The sequence below is a fragment of the Lemur catta genome, chromosome 12 (assembly GCF_020740605.2).
Source record: "Lemur catta isolate mLemCat1 chromosome 12, mLemCat1.pri, whole genome shotgun sequence".
Taxonomy (NCBI): Eukaryota; Metazoa; Chordata; class Mammalia; order Primates; family Lemuridae; genus Lemur; species Lemur catta.
The window spans coordinates 64,196,971-64,217,166 of NC_059139.1; the positions used below are offsets into that span (position 1 = coordinate 64,196,971).

General features: G+C 39.3%; 1 protein-coding gene across 1 annotated transcript in view; it reads left to right on the plus strand.

Moving 5' to 3' along the window:
• The window catches only part of FAM81B (family with sequence similarity 81 member B), a 73,478-nt gene that overhangs the window by 18,551 nt on the left and 34,731 nt on the right, over positions 1 to 20,196 (plus strand). The window contains exon 5 of the mRNA XM_045565888.1: positions 15,754 to 15,997. Within this exon, the coding sequence (XP_045421844.1) occupies positions 15,754 to 15,997 (244 nt within the window). The remainder of the gene's footprint in view (positions 1 to 15,753; positions 15,998 to 20,196) is intronic.

Sequence of the window (20,196 nt, forward strand, 5' to 3'; positions counted from 1 at the left end):
ATATGAAGGTCTATGGAGAGAATGAATCCTGAGTTTCTGCTGCCCATGGAGAAAGTTCCAAATTTCCTGAACAAAAAGGAGGCAGGGAAACAAGGTTGTTTTATACTAAGGAGTTTTCCAGCCTGGGTCATTGCCAATATATATCTCAGGAATTCTCTCAGGAGTACATTTTGTAAAGATGAGGATCTGGCTGACAGCCAAAGAATGATATTTAAAATTTGGATACATAAAACTTTCAGTAGGTCAAATGGGAAAAATAATAAATGATTAATGATTTCTCCTTATGAGTAGAATATGGAATTCAGGGTCTGAAAGTATTCGTTTTCCAGGTTTTTCTTAGCACCGTGGCAGACATTTTATTATGCTGTGATGCATTGCTTTTGTTGCTGCCTGCTGAAGACAGATATTTCATGTTACGATGCCTGAGAAAGGAAGACAAACTCTGTTGGCTGAGCTGTCTACGGTCAGGCCGTGTTAGGTTGGGGGGCGCTGCCATCAGCCACAGTGCAGTCTTTTATTCTCTTCCATCTGCTCACTGTCCCCACCTGTGATGGCCAAGACTGTGTGAGTGGGCATGGCCACAGGAATTGGCATTACCCACAGTGACTGCTCAAATCAGTCAGGGCAGGGGCTGCCAAGATGGCGCCAGTCCCTCCTGCCCCAAGAGGCTCTCTGGATTCTTGTCATAGCTAAGAGCTTCTGCTCAAGCATAAGAACTCCACTGCAGCCCGTCTTGGTTCTCTAGAGCACAGAGGGAGCCTCTCCAAACAATGGGCCTCAGAGAGGACCCTTAGGTCCCCAAGGAGAGATGTGAGCCAAGCAGAAACAGGTGACTGGAGTGAAAATTCTATGATGCTGGAAACAGGTTACATATTAAGAAGCAGAGGAATAAACACAACTTATTCCTCTGAGAAAAGTGCAGTCACAACAGAAAGAGCCACTAACTACCGTGGCGTAGCAGAAAGAGAAGAGGTGCATTAAAATATTTCCCAGCCGACTTACTGATAACCTCCAAGGCTCAGTTTCCTTCTAAATTGAGAAAAATTGTACTTATGCCACAGGGTAGTTGTGGGAATAAAATGAAAGTGTTATGTTTACACTAAGTAGAAGTAAAATAGTGTTATAATAAGTTCCTTACATTATTCCTGGGCTAGGAACTCCCCTCAAATAATTTACCATTTGTATCAGTTTCCCAGGGCTGCCATAACACAGCACCACAAACTGGGCGGCTTAAAACAACAGAAATTTATTGTCTCATGGTTCTGGAGGTTAAGTCCAAAGTCAAAGTGTCAGCAGGATTGATTCTTTCTGAGGACTCTGAGGGAGAATCTGTTCCATGTCTCTCACCTAGCTTCTGGTGGTCACGGGCAAGCCTTGATATTTCTTGGCCTCTAGATGCATCACCCCAATCTCTGCCTCCATCTTCACATGGTGTATCTCCCTGTGTTTCTGTCTCCACACAGCTGTCGTCATATAAGGACACCAGTCATATTGGATTAGAGGCCCACCCTACTCCAGTGTCACCTCTTCTTAACTAATTACATTTGCAGAGACCCTATTTCCAAATAAAGTCACATTCTGAGGTACTGGACTTTAAGACTTCAATACATATTTTGGAGGTACAAAACTCATAACATCACCTAATAATTACAAATAATTACAAGAACACATGTGTGCCACACTTATAGACATTGCAGAGCCCTCCATGGACATGATTTAAATCAATCCCCTCAGCCAGGTAAGGAAGTTAGGAGTCATTTTCTCCACAGGACAGAGAAGGAGCCCTCTTCTGGGCAACCTAAGAAAGGCTAAAGGTAGATAAGTGGTAGAGACAGAACTTGAGCCCAGGCCTTCTGACTTCAAGTACAGCATTCTTTCCCCTGGAGACTCACATAAACCACCCCCCCCCCCAAAAAAGAGCAAGGTAATATGGGAAAGTGTCTCAGCAGGGTTCGAAAAAGCTGTGGGAATTGCAAACATCATTAAAACAATTTATTGCCATCCTTAATGCCTCCATAAGAAAGAAAGCCTGTCACACTAGGAACATCATCAATTTTGTGGTTTTATTGAAAATTCTACCGAACGTGAGGAGTTTGACTCACAGAGCACATGAAGTTTCACTGGAAAAGATCCACACCCAGAATCTTTCTCCAGTCTCTTCTGGGCTGTGCCACGATTTGGAGTTGTCTCTTTCTCAGACCCTCCCTGGTGCAGGCCCCTGCTGGCCTAACCCCATTGACCTTGGTTTTGCTTCTTCCTGGACTGTGCCCCCCAAAACTCCAACTGCCTCCCTCACACCCTAGAGCATTCAGCTCTACAGAAAACTCAGCAATGGAGACTTCTACAGCTACCAAAATCCATCTTCCAGGGTGGTAATAAACAAGGAAAAGAGAAGCTATAGAAAATACTTTTTTTCTATTTCATCACTCCCCACACACCCACAGATTATTTTTTGTGAGACATCAAAATATTCTCTACAATTTCGCTTTAGATTTTTTTGTGGGCCTCTATACATTGAGAATGTAACTAGTTCATGAGATTTTATAGATCTCATAAAAATGTAGACATTTTTCTTCAGTTAAGCCTTTTCACGTTCTAGAAAAGGGTTTAAATTTTCAAATGTTAGTCTCTGAGTATTAAAGGTTGCCAAAATGGTTATCAGAACCCCCTCAGTAAATTTAGTGCTCTATTCACAAGAACAGAACAGGCAGGGAAGGGAAAGGCTCCGTGTACCAGTGTCGCTGCCAGCTACAGCACAGCTGGTGTAAGTCACACTGCACGGCGGAAAAATAGAACTCAGAATTTGTGGAAAATCTGTTCAGATTTAGTTGTCAGCTACATAATCAATGATCTATGTAAAGCCCAAATATCTCCCCAAAAAGGCTCCCTAGGAATTCTTCCTCCTGTGGTTAGTGACTCCATCTGGACTAGCCTGGAATATTCAGTTATTTCTTTTCTTTCACAGTTAAATTTAGATATAGGTCCCAGTGATATACCACGAAAACAGTGAGGTTTTGTTATTTACTAAAAGAATCAGGGTGGCCACAACTTGCTACTAGTGAAAGGCCTCAGTTTTTAACTCTTTGGATGATCTGATGATTTGAATAATGGTATCATCGGGAATCTCTGTTAGAAAACTGAGAAATGTTTGTGTGTTTGTTCTTCCAGTGGTTGATTTAAAAAGGTCAATTGGGCAACAATATTCTGTTTCCTTACGGCAATGGAAATACTGAAAAAAATACAAGCTGTTTATCTTATAGGAATCATACAAATAAAACCAAACAGAGCATCCTTCGGTGCTTCACTAAGCATTATTAATGAGTAATAATAATAATACTCCAGTTAATAGTAAATCTCAGGCATGAAAAGAAATTTCAAAAAGGAAAGTTTGTCACTAACTATAAATTAACTTTTTAAAATAAACTTTAAAAATTAAGGAAAAGAAATAACTACAGTCCAGCATTTGTATAAGTCACTGAATGTCTCCATGGTTGCAGGCAAATAAATACATTTGCGTAGCTGTAGGCGCTGTCCTCCACAGAGGCTTCCTTCAATGTGAAAAATAGCCTTAACACTGAGGCCAGTCCCGTAGGCAGCCACAGACTGGCACCTGAGCAGAGGTGGCAACCCTGCTCCATTGGTCCCTCTGCTGGCTGGGCCCTGTTTCCTCACTGCTGTTTCTAGATACAATCTTGATATCAGCCAACAGCACCCCTAAGAGTACACGCACTGGGCCCTGCTAACCCTGGGCTTGGTGCAGCTGTGTGCATTGGTTTCACCACCCCCTACTACATGCTTCTCACTGGATATTTCAGAACTTACAACCACACAGCACAACAGGCTTTGTTGGCCCTGTTAAAAATGAAGCCGTTGAAACACTTGGTCGATAAGTGGTGGAGCCTGTATTCTACCCTCAGTCTGTCTTGCTTTCCAGCTTGTCAAGCTGCTCTGAGTGCCTACAGAACTGGAGAGCTCATATTTCATTTTTCACACTTCAGTATTTCATTATATATCCTGCCTTACATCATTCACCAATTCATGTGTCCAGTCTTAAACTAATCAGGGCTGTTCAGTCTTTAGAATACATTAGAATCACCTAAGTGTTTGCTTAAGGCACATACTCTTGCTCTCCCTGCCTGCCCCAAGATTATGGTTTAGTGGGTCTATGGTAGAGCCAAGGAATCCTTATTTTAACAACTTCACTCTCTCCCCCTTCCCTGTGAACTAATTCAAGTTTCTTGATGAGAAATACTGAATTAGACTAAGTTCCTGGAGGGGCAGAACCATCATATATTGTGTATGAACTACAGTAGATATTTAGCAAATACTTGTTAACTGATATATTTTTATTTCAACTGACTTATTTATTGGGAAGTTACTAGATACTGATATGGTGCTTTCAGCTGAACATAACAGAAAACCCAATCAAAAATGGCTTAAATGTGAGGACATTGATTAGTTCATGTAACAAAAAATCTAGGATTTGGTTAATTGAGTGGCTTAACAACATCATCAAGCAGCCAGGTGTTTTCTGTCCTTCCTCTGTCCTTCTCTGTTCCCTCATGATCACAAGATGGCTTCAGCAGCTCCAGGCATCACCCACAAACATGACAACATCCAGCCAAGAAGAGGGAAGTTTCTTCTCATGTGTCCCTTCTGGAAGGCAAAGAAACCTCAGCCAGAAGCCCCACAGCAGGTTTCTCCTTGCATCTCATTGACCTAAATTGCTTCACACGCTCCTACCAAAACCAACTGCACCTCAACTCAGAAGAATGGAACCACCATGATTAGTTTGCTCCCCCACCCCGCAGGGCCATGGGAGACAGGAGGATGAACTAAGTCAGGCAGAAGTGGGGGATGGCCATTCGGAAGGTAACCAGCAGCATATGCCGCACTGAGAACACCTGGGAGAAAACAAAGTCTAAATCTGGGGGGATATGCAACATGATTTACAAGTGTTTGCATAGGACTGAAGACTGGAGATCAAATACTTTCCCTGGCAAATCCAGACTGCAGGTTGTCTAGACACCAGAAAGAAGCACTAGCTCAAAGAAAATAATGAGCCAATCTGCAGTCCACTGCTGGGGTATGTGTCACCATTAGCAGGTATGTGACATCCTCTTCCCTTCTGCCTCTGACTCATACGTCCAACCCAGAGTGGCACTGTCAGCACGGTGGGGTTTTAGAGGAATGGATTTTATATATATATATATGAGGTAGCATTTGGTCATTTTCCAGAAGAACATTTTTGAGCCAAATGAGTGGTAGATGAAATCTGACTAATGAAACCCCTTAGCAAAGCCTTCTTTGTTTCTCAGGTGTTCAGGTGATAGGAAAAAGGAACCTCACCCAGGTGGAGGCTATTTTATATTGCTCAAGACACTGAACTATAAACCTTGAGGCTCCAACAACCTGTGACTTTATGGGGCCACTTTTTTCCAACAACTAAGATGTAAGGGAGCAGTCCTGTTAGAGAAGTCAGTCGGTCAATGAATATTTATTGTCCACCTACCATGTGCCATGTGCTTCTCTCAGTTTTAGGTACACTGTGGGGAATACGTTACCAAAGTGCCTGCACACAGGGAGCTCTCATTTTAGTGACAGAGGACAGAAAATAAACAAAAACAAATAAGCTGACTTTAGATATTTCAGACAAGTGCTTTGGAGAAGATAAAATAGGGTGTTATGATAGAAAGTTCCTGGGAAGGCTTGTCTGAGGAGAGGAGATGGGAGTTGAGACCTAAACAATGGAAAGGTGGCAGACATGAAGTGACTGCAGGAAAACAGTATTCCAAGAAGAAGGAAGAGCAAGTGCCAAGGCTTTGAGCTACAAAATAGCTACGTGTGTCCGAGGGCCAGCAAGAAGGCCTGTGTGGTTGAATGAGAGCAAATGGAGGGAAGAGTGGGAGGAGACAAGGTTGAAAAGGAGAGCTAGGATTTTGTTCTCAGAGAATGGATAAGCTGTATAAGCGTTTTAAGTAGGCAAGTACTACCATTTACACTTTAGAAAAACCACTCTAGCTGTTGCATGGAGTATACACTCTTTGTTAGGAAGCAAAAGTAGAAGAGATACTGGTAGCCAGGACCAAGCTAGGAAGAAAAAATTAAGGAAACCATTAATTTGGAGCCTGAGGTCACTTCTAGTTGTTATTTCTGCTACCGCTCTATTAAGTCACATGAGTAGCATTAATCAAATTGTGTTCCCTGTTTCTGCTTGGAATGATGGAAAAATGAGGGAGTTAAGCTTAACGTTTGATTTCGGAATCCCTGAGATGCAAATTGTGACCCTGCCCATCTCCAAGCAGTGTAGCCATTCCTCCTTCTGTCTGGTAAATTTCCTCAATCTGGTCTTCCAAATCACTAATTCATTATTTAGCTATTTCCACTGTCATATTTATCGTATCATTTTAAAAATGTATTTCAACTATTATATTTTTCATGCTTAATATTTCTATTTGTTTACTTTTCTGTTTTCTAGGTTTTTTAAATTTTGCTAATATCCTCCCTCATCTTCTCTTTTAATATGCTTGTTAGCCTTTTTAAGAACTTTTTGTGTATATTTTAGTATTTCTCTTCTGTAGCAACCTGTAATCCAGTAGGTTGTTTATTTATTGGTTAGTTGGTTTTTAAAAAGGCTGTGCTCCTCAAATGTCCCGTTAGTTTGGCCTGAGAACTCACTTTCCCCTGGGAATTTCAGCCACACTCTGGTCTTCAATGGAGTTTTATCAGCTCCACTGAGCCCAGGAATGGAGGGTGGATGAGCCCCAGGCACCAGAAAACCATAGACAGCCACTCCCTTTCCTACAACACAACTTCTCCTGTCAGGCCTCCACCTTTTGCTCTCCAGGAAGAAGCAAGTTTAGGAGAAGAGTTGCCTTCTCATCCTTGGGCATTCAAAGATAGAACAGTGTGGAAGCAATTGCCCAAAATCCATTGTTCCCCGAGTTTGTTGTTATTGTCACTATTTTAGCTCCTTACCAACACAGGCCCTCTGCCCTGCCTGATCCCTCATGAGAGGATATCTCGACCAGAGTTTGACATTTCACATGAGTAGGAGCAATTGGTCCCAAGACAACAGAGAATAAGGAAGAACAGAGCCACATCATTCCCTTGCCCCACTTTATCCTCCCACAGGCCTGCCCAGCTGTCTGTTGCTCCAGGTCAACACAGCCATCTGAGTCAGGTTGGTTTGCCCAGGAAACAGACTCTGACACAGAGATTGGTGAATAGAAGGCTTACTGTAGAGCACACTAGGATCAACATCTGTGGAAGGGAAGGGAAGGCAGTGGAATTGGGTGGAAGGAATAGTTGAGCTGTGATGTAATGCCAGCAAAGACTTCAGCTGGCCCCACAGGGAGCTCTGAAGCAGGGAAGGCTTTTCTCCACTCTCCTTAGTCCAACTTTCTACCCTTCAGCCAGGACAGTCTGACAAGGTATGTCTCTAGTAGGCCATCTTGGCTTTTAATCCCCGGTTATTCTTATCCACTTTATCCCTATAAAAATGTTTTAATTTTAAACAAAATATATACTGTAAATCATAGACCATCAGCCCAGTTAATCTTACAAATGTGTTCTGAGTTAGAGTAAGTGTGCCAGCGCCAGGCCTTCAGCCCACACACTGGCCAGTCACTGAATGCAAGCTCACCTTGGCAAGGTGAATCCCTTCACAGCGACAGTCTCCAGAAGACACCAAGAGCTGAGGTCTGCCAGCCCGTAGCACTCCCAGCATTTGGAAGGAATAAGTCCTTCCTTCCTGAAAGGGGAGCTGGGTGGCATGTCACCTCACACTGCACCCATGGCATCACCCTACACATCCACCAGTTTAAAATAGCCCCCGCTGCCCCAGGGGTCTTTCACAGTACTCTCTCTATATATATCCTGCCAGGTTTTATGGGGAAAACAGCATGGGAGGCCAGCAGTCATGCTAATTCAGCATTGTTGTCAAAATCATAGTCAGCCCAGGACTTTTTACCTGAAGAATTGTGTGACTCATTCCCTTTCTTTCTGTGCTTTGTCCCAGATGAACTGCCACATTCCCCTGGGGCAGACTTCCTTTAGCTGACATGTTGACACTAACCCTCAACTCCCCTGCTCACTGAAAGCTTCTATTTCCCCAGGATGCTGGAGGGGAGTAAGCCCTCTGAAGACCCAGCCAGAGTTGAGCAGAGGTGTGCTGGGTCTGCAGAGACAACAAGACCCCTGAACAAGGGGGATGGCAGTATTTGCCATGGGACCAAAGTCTGCTCTGTGAGTCCCACAGAAGCCCCCATCATTTCTCAGGCTCCATGCCCCACCGGAAGCTACGGTATATCTGTGATAGGGTAGGGACCAAGGTGGGTGGTGGAGGTGCAACTCTTCTTTTTGAAAGCTACCTAAGTGCAAAATGTCTGTTTCCTATTATACACACATGCACACACACGCAGAGTCCTGCCAGCTCAAGTAATCTCATGATCTTCACTCAAGCCTTCAACTACCCTTTATTTTTCTGATAACATCCAAATATCTCTATCTCCAGACACACTTCAGACTATTCAGTGGGCACCTCCATATGGATGCCCTTTAAAAATCTCAAATTTGTTTCCTTCCCCCAAACCTAATGCTTTTTCTAAAAAAATCTCAGTCTTGACCAAAGTAATCATCAATCATTAAGCTCTCATCAGAAACTTTAGAATCTCTTCCTCTCCCAGGCCCATTTCCTATCTATCCCAAAGCTCTAGAACTTCTATGTTCTTAATATTTGTAACATCTTTCCTCCTCCTTTATGTCCAAAATCACCATCTTAGTCTCAGATCCTCCTCATTTTTCACATAGATTACTGCTTATATAAGTTGTCTATTGCTGTGTAGCAAAGTATTCTAAAACTCAGTGGCACAAAACAACAAATATTTATCTCACAGTTTCTGTGAATCAGGAATTCAGAAGTGGCTTACTGGGTGATTTTGGCTCAAAGTGTCTCGTGAGGTGGCAGTCAAGATGTCAGCTGAGTTTGCAGTCATCTGAAGGCTTGACTGGGGCTGGAGGATCTGCTCCTAGGATGGCTCACTTGCATTGCTTTGGGTAGGACACTTCAGTCCCTTGTTGGCTGCTGTTGGAGATCTCAGTCCCTCACCACATGGACCTCTCCATAGGGTTGCTCAACATGGCAGCTGGCTTCCCCCAAAATGAGTGAGCAGAGAGATAGAGATAAGAGAGAAAGGGAGAAATGGGAGAGAGAGAGAGGGTGTGCACACACTCTCTGGAGGAACCTGATTATCCTGGGGTGAGAAGCAAATTGCAAATATTGAAAGGTACAACAAAAGTAGCTGTCTCTTTCAAGAAGTGTATCTGAAAAGGGAAGGAGTAATATACTAATGCCGATAGGATCCACCAAGATTTTATATGTTTCTTCACCCTTACACTAAATAGCCCTAGCCTTTGTCTTTTTCCTTTTCTAATTTACTTTGTTCATTTTTCATTGAACTTTTGATTTTTTTGTTAATCTTTGCCTTTAAGCTATTATTTCTTCCAGCTATAAGTAGGCAGCACTCTCCTCAACATAAAATTATCAGGTATTACATTTACGTGGATCCAGAAACCACCACACTTGGCTTGTTAGAATAGTGGGTAAAATAAAGAGTAAGGACATTCCAAGGGTGATTCTGAGGCAGAGGTTGGAGACGACCTCTTCTCTGTGTCTCACATAGCATGGACTGTGAGTCTGACTGCTTAGGCTTCAATACTGGTCCCACCATTGTTATCTGGATGACCTTGGGCAAGTTATTCAAGCCGTATAAGCCTCAGTTTCATCATCTTTAAAATGGGGTACTATTAATACATTCCTCATAGTGTTATCATGAAGATCAATAAATGAACCACTTGAAGTGCCAGCCACAAGGCCTGGCTTCTATTAAATGCTCAAAGATGTTAGCTATGACTATTTTTAAAGTGCAGGAGTAGTGTGTGGATATGGTAGTGATGCTTGTGACGGCTCAGTGACATTTTCTCCCTTCTTTCTGAATCTCAGGTTCTAGAAGTGTGCTGTCCGATACAATAGCCACTGGCCACGTGGTTACTGAGTGCTTGAAATGTGGCTTGTCCCAACTGAGTTGTGTTATGAGTATAAAATACATAGTGGATTTCAAAAGTTTAGTATAAAAAATAATGTAAAATATTCCATTAAAAAGTTCATATTGATAATATGTTACAGTGACATTTTAAACATATTGGGTGTCTATTAATAAATATTATATATCATAATAATTATATATATTTCAATAAATATATTTTTATAAATATACTATTTAAATTAATTTCATTAGTTTTTTAAAAATTTTTCTTAATGTGGCTATTAGAAAGTTTTAAATTGTGTATGAGGCTTGCATTATATTTCTTTTGGGCAATTTTATAAAGATGAATCATGAAGCTACTAAGTTATAAAGAAAAAATATGTTACTATACTTTCTTTATCTGCACAGCATTAGTCCCTGTTATTTCTTAATGCTCTAGCCAGTTTCTGCTGACCTTCACTGGGCCTTTCCGTTCACACACACTGATCCTTGTACACAATCATCACTAGGGTAATAACAACAATGTTTGTGGCCAACCGTTAGCCAGCTTCTGGCACTGCCCAGGGGAACTTTGTTGTAGAGAGCAAACAACCAATTTCTTATTTTTTAAATTCCTTTGGCAAAGATGCTTGATATAAAATTGATGGTAAAAAGGAGGGCCGAGCACAGTGGCTCACCCCTGTTATCCCAACACACTGGGAGGCCGAGGTGGGAGGATCACTTCAGGCCGTGAGTTTGAGACCAGCCTGGGCAACAGAGTGAGACCCTGTCTGTACAAAAAAATGTAAAACGCAGCCAGGCACGGTGGCACATACCTGTAGTCCCAGCTACTCAGGAGGCTGAGGCAGGAGGATCACTTGAGCCCAGGAGTTTAGAGGTTGCAGTGAACTATGATGATGCTACTACACTCCAGCCTGGGTAACAGAGTGAGACTCTGTGTCACCTGTGACACAGTGTTAACCTGTGACAATATAAACAAGTCACAAGTTACCTAGGTCTAAATAAAAAAACAAAAGCAGAAAAGAAAAATAGCATAGCATGTGGCAAATATCACTGGTAACCAACCTAATATACATTCCCTCCTTCTTTGATAATAAAAGTCCTAATTTTGCTTAAGGCTGCAATAGTGCCCAGTTTTTAAAAAAAGGAGTTACAAGAGGTGATCATATGGCACTGGTTCAGCCAATGAAATATAGACAAATGTGTCATGATGAGTCTTTTAGAAAAGCTGTTTTCTTGATATTAAAAAGGAGGGATGGGAACAAACTCCACTGGCGCACACACTTTATTCTTTGCCGTCTGTCTTTCCTATCTGGAATGGGGACACGATACTTCAAGGTGGAACAACAACCTTGAGACTCTGAGGGTGACTGTCAAACACTGAGAGTGGGCCGGGAAGAGCCTGGGCACTTGGTGACTTCCTTGGTCAGCTAGAGTAGCCCTGGACCATTTACCTCTAGACTTCTTGTTACATGAGCCAAATTAACACTCCTTATTCAAGTCACTCTCTTTGGGTTTCTGACACAGACAGCTAAATACAACCCTAGCTGATACTTGCAGTCTTCAGAAAATGCTAATATTCACGATCTGGCCCCCAAATCTGCTGTTCTCAGGACATTTTCACTTCCAAGAAAATTTGTCACCATTAGTCCAAAGCAAACAGTTATTCTGGCTCATGCAGTGGGAATGAGTGTGAACTATTTGGCCTTGACTTTTCATGATCCAGCATATATAACAGTCATTTTTAAAAGGCATGTACTATATATCTATACATCTACATAAATATATAGATACAAACAGATATTTCCTAGAGGACTGGGGCTTTGTCTGTCTTATTACTTTATTCCTAGTTCCTAACAAGACAAAATCCCCTTTTCTTAGGCTGCCTTCTCTTTCTAGCAATATTCACAAACTACTTTGCTACCATTCAGAGGTGGCATCATAGCAAGCTCCTAGGCTAGGTCACAAGTTCCCTAGGTCTAATCCTGGCTCTGCCGAATAAATAGTTCTGAGACACTGAAACATTTCTTCAAATAAAAACTCATGCAGAAGCTCAATATATTAAACAGATAAAAGAAAACCCAAAGCTGCTTCCATTGAGTCATAAGGTAAATAAGAAGCCCCCAAGAAATTTAATAGAATAGACAAATTTAAAGTAAACTAATTCTCAGTTACATAGATTTAATGGAATATTGTCATGTTCATGTATACAAAATGTGACCTGGTATGAAGTCAGAAATCAGAGCACACAAGGGTTTGGAAGTGACCTGTACTTGGGGACAATATAACCAAGTGCTTTAGCATGTGGGCTTTGGATGACCTAGGACCGGTTAAAAACTCCATGAATGGGTTTTGGCCATAATCCAGAAAGATGCAATCCTAATCACCATAATCTTGAATGTTGAAATCCTGAAAGATCAAAATCCTCAAAATATAATTCTGGAAAAAATAATTTAAAAATTTTTAAAAAACATTTATTTACATTTTTAAAAAGTAAATTTATTTAAGAAACATAAAAACACAACTGAAGTCCAGGTGCAGTGGCTCACACCTGTAATCCCAGCACTCTGGGAGGCCAACACAGGAGGATCATTTGAGGCCAGGAGCTTCAGACCAGCCTGAGCAATATAGCAAGACCTGTCTCTACAAAAAATAAGAAAATTAGCCAGGCACGGTAGCACACACCTGTAGTCCCAGCTACCTAGGAGGCTGAGGCAGGAGGATCACTTGAGCCCAAGAGTTTGCAGTTGCAGTGAGCTATGATGATGCCACTGTACTCCAGCCTAGGTGACAGAGCGAGACCTTATCTCTAAAAAAATAAAAAAATACAAATAAAAACATGACAGAATAGTTTATAGTCCACTTTACATAATAGACAATAATAACATATATATTTTTGCAAGCATAAATACTCAGGTATATATTAATGATAGTTACACAGGTATAACAGTTATGAGCAAATAAACTGTATTCATAAAGAAATAGGTCAAAATTCAAAATGTATAAATGCATATCACTATGGTTGGTAATTGTGTGCACCCAGCTTCATAACTGCAGTCATCTGAAATACCATGAAAGATCTAACTTAAGTCGTTTGACAAGATCAATCAAAGACCTCATTGGGTCACCACCACCTTTGCAGTCGCCCAAAGAGCTGAGATCTCAAGAAATTTTACTGTTCACAAATGCAGATATACAAAAAAGGATTTCCTCATTTATTGAGGAAGTTTCGATGTTTTTACATACATGCACAATACTTACAAAGTCAATGTGATTACATGCTTTCCTGGAGCCAAATTTCAAAAAAAGCATAAAATGAACTAGAACTCTCTAAAAGTCTTGACACAGTTTATACCCCCAGTATTGCAAATGATGTGAAGATAAAATACATAGAATTGCAAATTATAGAAATAATAATAATGCTGACAATTTAAAATAGTGGGGAAGAAATCTAAAAAAAAAAAAAAAACCTAAGAAGAAAATTTGACATACAAGAAAGTATATTACAGGAATAGATTATGGGCAATTGCATGGAGGTAGTCCATAATAGCTGGCTGATTTTCATGATCATTAACTATATTTTGAAGTCTTACATGACTATAAATAGCTGCTTTATTTTCTTTTAGGGCATGGTTCCCCTTGGAGAATATGTTCACATTCATTTTCTACATGGCGCTGCTCTTTTTGAAATAAATTCTTCTATGATTCCATATACACTGACATGAGCATTTCCTATTAAATTTTTCTACCTTGTATGTCATCCTTCTATGTTGTTTTGGGTATGTGGAAATGCATTCCAAATGTACTCATATATGGAAACAATACTGCTGATAGAAAAGCAACATCATTGCGTGTCTTCTTATCCTACCATGCACATAATTATTTTTAACCAGTCAGTAATTTCACCATCTTCTTCAGGCAAATGTGGCTTTAATTCACTAAAAGCTCCTGAAATGTCGTCAGCTGGAAGGACTGCCAGTGCAAACAAATGATGTATTTTTACACCAAAGTTTTCTTCATTGCCATATGGTATGGCCAATCCACTTATCTGAATTTTCCACCAAATGCATTGAGCAGAATGAAAAAAAAAACAAACTTTATTGGTAACACCTTGAAATTCACTTTTGGAAGCCTTGATCACACACCATTCCAAATCTATTATTATGGTTTGGGCATTCAATTGAAGTCCATTTTCTTCTGCAAAATTCACCAAATCTTCAAAGAAATATTTATGAAGTGCTTCACTTTTTCCTATTATTAATACCTAAATGAGTGGAGAAGTTCTAGAATCTTCAGATCCAACAGGGGCATGAATTGTATATAGCTGATAAAAAATAGCAGGGACAATTTTGAAAGTGCCATCCATTCATTAGCTGAAGTGAAGCATGAGCTAGTTTATCTGTTAGATTTAGTGGTAAATATAAGAAGTCTATCTTCTCTGACAGTCAAATCCCTAACCAAGAATAGTTCACCATCAATGGAACTTCTACTTCAGCAGGTGTCTTTGGTGCAGAAGGTTGCTGAGCTTGTCAAATTCTTTGTATTCTCTGACCAAGGGTGTTTTTCCAAGGCAAGCATGATGCTATGTGTGAAGGGACAGGAGTCACATGTGACTGAATAATGTGACAGGGGAGAGTTCTTGTATTTTTCACCTGTGTTTTCTCTTCTTCTATGATCATCAAAACACATAAAACATTGAGGGCAGATCTTCCTCCACCTAGTCTACTCAGAATCACACACTTAATCCCTGGAAACACCCTCACTGTAAACACACTCAAAATAGTGCTTTTCCAGGTTTCTAGGTATTCCCTAATCCAGTCAAGATGACACTTAAAGTTAAGTCCACATATTCAACCCTTGTCAACTTGGAACCCAGACACATCTCCTTAAACCATACTTAATTTCCAAATAAAGACAATAGCAAGGTAATAGCTCCGCCTAACATGATGCAACTGTCCTTTGTACAACTGAAAACACACTAATCCCTTTCCCAGAATTTGGCTTTCAGGATTTTAATCTTTCGTGATTGTGAATTTAGGAATTTTAAACGTTAGAGATTTTAGACATGAGGGATTTTGATCTTTACGGATTTCAACGTTTGGGATTATGTCTTTCAGGATTACAATCAGCACCGTCCATAAATCGTTTTCTTCATCTGTAAAATCTGAATGACACTGCTAGACATTAATATGGTAATACACAACGTGAATCACCAAGGGAGGGATATTGTATGCAATATTTTCTAAATTTATTAGACCATAGAATTCTTTTGTGGTGGCTAATCTTACTGCTATTCCAAGACACACACTTTGGGAAACTGTCTAACATAGTCACTTTGGCATTTTTACAGATGTAAGAACTTAGAATTTTTTCTAGATAAAAGCAGAATTTTTATAAGGGTTATATGAAGACATAAGTCTTGGAAGAAGGCTTCTAGTATCTTCTTTCATGAATCACCCTACCCTTTCCCAACCACCACCAATTTGGTCTGAAACATGAAGAACACATGAGGCAAGATCAAGGCATAAGTCAGATCTGCTTCTTAAATGAGTCACACACCAAGATTCTAACCACGCAGGTGCCTAAAGTCCTACCAAACTTCCCACAGGGGAGGAAACAAAGGAGTAGATGTGAGGATTCAAGTTCTGTTTTCCAGCTCCTCCAGCTCATTCTTGTAACACCCCTGGTGTTTCCTTTTCCTGACCAGGAGTCACCCTTTTCTTCCTGTCATCCCAAACACCCAGAGAAGTCAGCTGGAAGACAGACTGACCAGCCAGGAGCGAACCATAGCTTTCCTCCTGGAACAAGCCTTCCGCATCAAGGAGGACATCTCTGCCTGTCTCCAGGGGGCTCACGGCTTTCGAAAAGAGGAATCACTTGCCAGGAAGTTACTGGAAAGCCACATCCAGACCATCACCAGCATCGTCAAAAAACTCAGCCAAAACATTGAGGTAGTTCTCTGTTTCCTGTATGTTGGCATCACTGCCTGACAAAGATTATCAGCCACCAATGCCATTTTTCAAGGACAGAAATGTGTCAGTATTGTTTAAGTTTAAATGTTTACTCTGCAAGTTAGGCAGTTAAAAATAAAATTTAAAAAATTTTTAAAAATTAAATGATTGCATTTTGGTTGCCCAAGAGGGAAACAGTTCAAGTTTTCAACTGCTCATTTATGCCAAAAACTAGAAGGAATGAACTTCTATTAAAAAAATATTTGTTGTATATTTATTTTGTGACAGCAAAGACAACTGGTTAACATTATATCAGACATTGTGCTAAGGTGCTTATGATAACCTAAAGCTCCAAGAGTCCATTAATGTAATCATTTCAAATAGAGGTTTTCATAATGCTGTAATTGTAGAGCCATCGCACTCTGATGCCAGCAATTTCTCTGACCCCATCTCCTGCCCTTCTGTTCTTTATTCTGGCCACCCCAGCCTCCCAGTTGTTCCTAGGACATTCCAAACACTCCTTGGTCTCAGGGCCCTTGCACTTGCAAGTCACTCTGATGGGATCATCTTCCCCTAGATATTCCTAGGAAACGTTCTTCACTTCCTTCAGGTCTCTGCTCAAATATAACCTTGTAAGAGAGGATTTCCTCGCACTTTATAAAATAGCACCCCTTCCCACCCTAAGAGTTTCAGTCCCCCTTAAAGCCTACTTTATTTTTTATCACATAGCCCATATTGCAAACTACCATGGTCTGTATTTGGTGATTGTTTTCTCCTTCTAAAATATAATCTCCGTAAGAGCAAGACTTTGTTTTATTCATGCTAAATCCCATACCAGACAACAGTGTTGTTATAGACAGCACTTTAAGTATTTCTTGAATAGATGAGTGAATGAATAAATGATTTTTAAGGTATTAAAGAAAATATAGAGAAAAGAAAATTCTTTGTCTAAATCAAGACAAACAGGTTTGTATTATAGGTCTTTCAGAATTTTTAAAGTGCTAATGTTCATGATGAGTCTGGGTTAACAACTTTCAGGCAGGGGCTCCAGAGAATACACTTTAGGAAACCGGCTAAAAATTTGTGGAATTATCATGAGAATTGATAATCATGCCCTCCCATGATACGTGTCCTTTTCTACTATCTGAGAGAATACTGGATTTGATTAAAACCATGGGATTGACACAGCAATAACTTGCTCATGAATTTGCATTTAAGAGCAAGAATACTTATTAATTTATTTTCTATCTATGGTGTCTAGCAGACCCCATAATACCTCTGAGAGAGAGTGGAAGGTTAAAAACTCTTAGCAAACTTTTAAAAGGCACTTTATTGGCATTTAGCACATATTGAATTGACCCCAGTACCTAAAACGTTAATGCCACTTCTCAAAGTGATTAAAGGTATTTCCAAGCATAATAAAATATGAAAGTGACCAGAAGCAAGCAGCTCTGTGCCTTTTAAAATGACTGGACAATCAAGTAAGTATAGCATAGCACTAAAATAAGATCCCAATTTAGGAGTCAGAACTTCTTGGTAATTGAAAAAGAAAACATCAAACTCTTTCTGAGAATACTCTATATTTTGATCTAAGTGGTTGTTATATAGTTTATTACATTTGTCAAGATCCATCTGCACATATGCTTTGACTTATTCATTTCAATATATATTAATTATATCCTAGTAAAATACTCAACATTCAAGAGGAAAAAAGTTTCCAGATCTCTAAAAATCTTGTTGAGAGTTTCTTTTCCTATAATAATTGATTATTTTACATTAGCTCTAAAAAAAATCCAAAACATTTTTTTTTTTAAAAAAGACAACGCCAAAACCTCAAAATATTTGTAATAATTGTTTGGCAAATGTAGGGAAAATAAGAAGGACTGGTCTGATTGTGTGGAACACTGAATTAGAAGATATGTTAAAGGGTGTAGATAATACAGTTAAAACATTATGAAGAAGAAACTATTGGGCTACCTTTAGTTAATAATTATAAGCACTTCATAGAGAAATGGATGCTATTGAAGTATTTTAAAAGAACCTAAACTCATTAACCAAGTCAGCCCATCTGCAAATTGGCTAGCAAGATACAAGACCAATGCTCTAACCCCTGAGCTATGGAGCCCTCGCCCCTAGCAAGACAGATTCAAGTATGAGCTAAAGCTTGACTCAGGTCCTTAAAAAGAATGAAAAAAAAAATTTTTTTAATCTACCATAATGGCAACAGTTAAGTTGCTTATTTCTTTTAAAGATCAAATGGTTCCTTTTTTTTTTAAGCAGGCAGGTGATTACAAGATTTAAAATTAATTTGATTTAACTCAAAAAGAGAAAATTTTATATATAATATTGCTTTAATATAAGCTTTTCCCCCAATTTATAAAAGCAATACTGTTCACTGTAGTTATTTTCAAAGTTCAGGGACGAATTTTAAAACTTGGGGAAAAAAATGACTCACAATTCTAACACCAAATAGCAATCTCTACAAACACCTAGAGGAATCTCCATCTTGTCCTTCCAAGTATTCCATTTAGGAGGCTGAGACTATGTTTGTAAGCACAATTTTTAGTGTAAAATTATATCTAAACTCTATCATATGTCATTAAAAGCTGTTTGCATGGTACATGTACCATGATTTACTTAATTATTCTCTTAATGTTGAAATATCTTTGCGCATAAATGCATATCTGCAATTGGATTATTTCCATACTAGCTATTCTTAAAAGTGGAATTGCTAGGGTATGAACACCATAAAAGCTCTTGATACATGTTGCCAAGTTGATTTCCAGAAAGTTTACACTAATTTACACTTCCATTAGCATTATTTAAGATTGCTTTTTTCACTGTGCCTATGCCAGCATTGAGATTTATTGTTTTAATCTTTGCTAATTTGATAGGACAGGAATCAGAAATGAGTTTTTTTTTTTTTTTTTCTTAACAAAGGTGTTGAATCCACTTTTTAAAAGTGACTATTTAATTTCCTCTGCCAATGATAAGTTCATGTCTTTTGTTAATTTATCTTTTGGGGTGTTAGAGCTTTTCAATTCTTACTGATTTGATATCTTTCACATATTAAGGTTAATAACCAGTGGTATGTTGGTAAATATTTAACCGATCATCAATCAATTCTTTTCTGGAGGAAAAAATATCTGGTTTGTAGTCTTTACCTATTTCCATGGTGTAAATACTCCCACTCTGATTTCAAACAACCAACATGATAACACTGAACACAAAGATGCGAAGAGACATAAACAATCAGCTCTCATAGACAGGTACATGCTGGTTACAGCACATCACTGAAACCCTTGGCAATAACATTTGTTATAAATGTTTTCCAGTTTTCTTTCTATGTTTTAATTGCATTTACAATGTTTTTACTAGTTTTATATAAAAGTTAAATACTCAAATATTTTGCTTTGTGGATTTGTTTTATTACAGTAGTCCCCCCTTATCAGTGGTTTTGAGTTCTGCGATTTAAATTGCCCACTGTCAATCAGGGTTCAAAAATATTAAATGGAACCTTCCAGAAATAAGTAATTCATAAGTTTTTAATTGCATCCTGTTCTGAGTAGCATAGTGAAATCTCGCATCGTCCTGCTCCACTCCACCGAGGACATGAATGATCCCTTTGTCCAGCATGTGCACACTTCCTGTCCATTAGTAGCCACTCAGTTATCAGATGGGCTGTTAAGGTGAGGTATCACAGTGCTTGTGTTCAAGGAACCCTTATTTTACTTAATAATGGCCCCAAATCCCAAGAGTAGTGATGCTGGCAATTGTGATATGCCAAAGATAAGCCATACAGTACTTCCTTTAAGTGAATAAATAAAAAATAGTTTTCAACATAATAAGGAAAGAAAAAAAATCATATACTAAGGTCACTAAGCTCTATGGTAAGAACAAATCTTCTATCCATAAACTTGTGAAGAAGGAAAAAGAAATCCACGCTAGTTTTGCTGTCACACCTCAAGCTGCAAAAGTTATAGCCACAGTGTGTAATAACTTTTATTACCTTATATTGTTATATTAATAATTGTTCTATTTTTAGTTATTGTTAATCTCTTACTAATACATTAAACCTTATCATAGGTATATGTATATAGGAATAAACATAGTATATATACAGTTGAGTACTGTCTGAGGTTTCAGTCATCCACTAGGGGTCATGGAAAGAGTCCCCTACAGATAAGGTGGGATTATTG